General features: G+C 38.8%; 1 protein-coding gene across 2 annotated transcripts in view; it reads left to right on the forward strand.

The window, feature by feature from the left end:
* The window catches only part of SCFD2 (sec1 family domain containing 2), a 315,517-nt gene that overhangs the window by 15,820 nt on the left and 298,759 nt on the right, over window positions 1–938 (forward strand). The window contains exon 3 of one of the 2 annotated variants that reach the window (XM_023758303.1): window positions 428–433. The exons of the other annotated variant lie outside the window; for it this stretch is intronic. Within the exon in view, the coding sequence (XP_023614071.1) occupies window positions 428–433 (6 nt within the window). The remainder of the gene's footprint in view (window positions 1–427; window positions 434–938) is intronic. 2 annotated transcript variants of the gene reach the window in all.

The following is a 938-nucleotide window of genomic DNA, read 5'->3' on the forward strand; positions in this document are numbered from 1 at the left end:
TCAGGATTGATTTTGGGGAGAATTAGAAGTCACGTACCTTCAGTATTCTGAAAAGAACTGGAATGGCTTAAACAATACTCTTGACATATATTTTTGATACTGAAGTATTACTATTTCTTATGCTCTCTGAACCTTAGTCTCCTCATCTGAAAACTGGGTTATAACAGTGCCTGCCACTTACAGTTGTAAGAATCAAATGAGGTAAAAATAAGTTAATTGCCTTGCATAGTGCCTTTAGAACACGAAAATCATAAACTAGTCAATCCTAAGCCTGCTTAGCCTGTTTACCCTTCCTTGCCCGTTCATTTCCATGAAAACTAAAACCAAGACTCATGCCCATGTTTTCCCCTTGCTTCCTCTGCCTCCTGACCAACCCTGGTTCTTCTTCACGTGGCCCTGTGTGGTGTGCCATGCCTCCTATTTTTAGGAATCTGTGAGTATAAAACGTTCTTCCTTTGTGGCAGTCATTTTCAATTGTGTGTGTTACCATGCCTACACAACAAATTCCGGATATATTTCAAAACAGTATTGATGACATTTATTAGGATGCAGTGTGCTTCCAGGCCAGGACGTTAAATGTGAATGCTGGTTGTTTGGGGCCTTCCTTACTATGCTGTTCCTTATAGAGAATGTTCCAGACATGAACTTGTTACCCCTTCATGTTAGGTCTTTGAGTTCCTGTCTCCTTTACTGATAGGGTAATTTTGGCTGCAGAAATTTGGAAGGAAACCTGAAGGTTCTTTTTTACTCTGTACCTTAGGTCTAGGGCTTTGAGAAGTGGTTCCCAGATTTTTGGATTTCATGGAGCAGGGAAATTAAACATTGACATAAAGCTCCTTGTATTGTATTGTATTGTATTGTATTGTATTGTATTGTATTGTATTGTATCGTATCGTATCGTATCGTATCGTATCGTATCGTATCGTATTGTATTTTAA

This window comes from Myotis lucifugus, unplaced genomic scaffold (assembly GCF_000147115.1).
Source record: "Myotis lucifugus unplaced genomic scaffold, Myoluc2.0 scaffold_127, whole genome shotgun sequence".
Taxonomy (NCBI): domain Eukaryota; kingdom Metazoa; phylum Chordata; class Mammalia; order Chiroptera; family Vespertilionidae; genus Myotis; species Myotis lucifugus.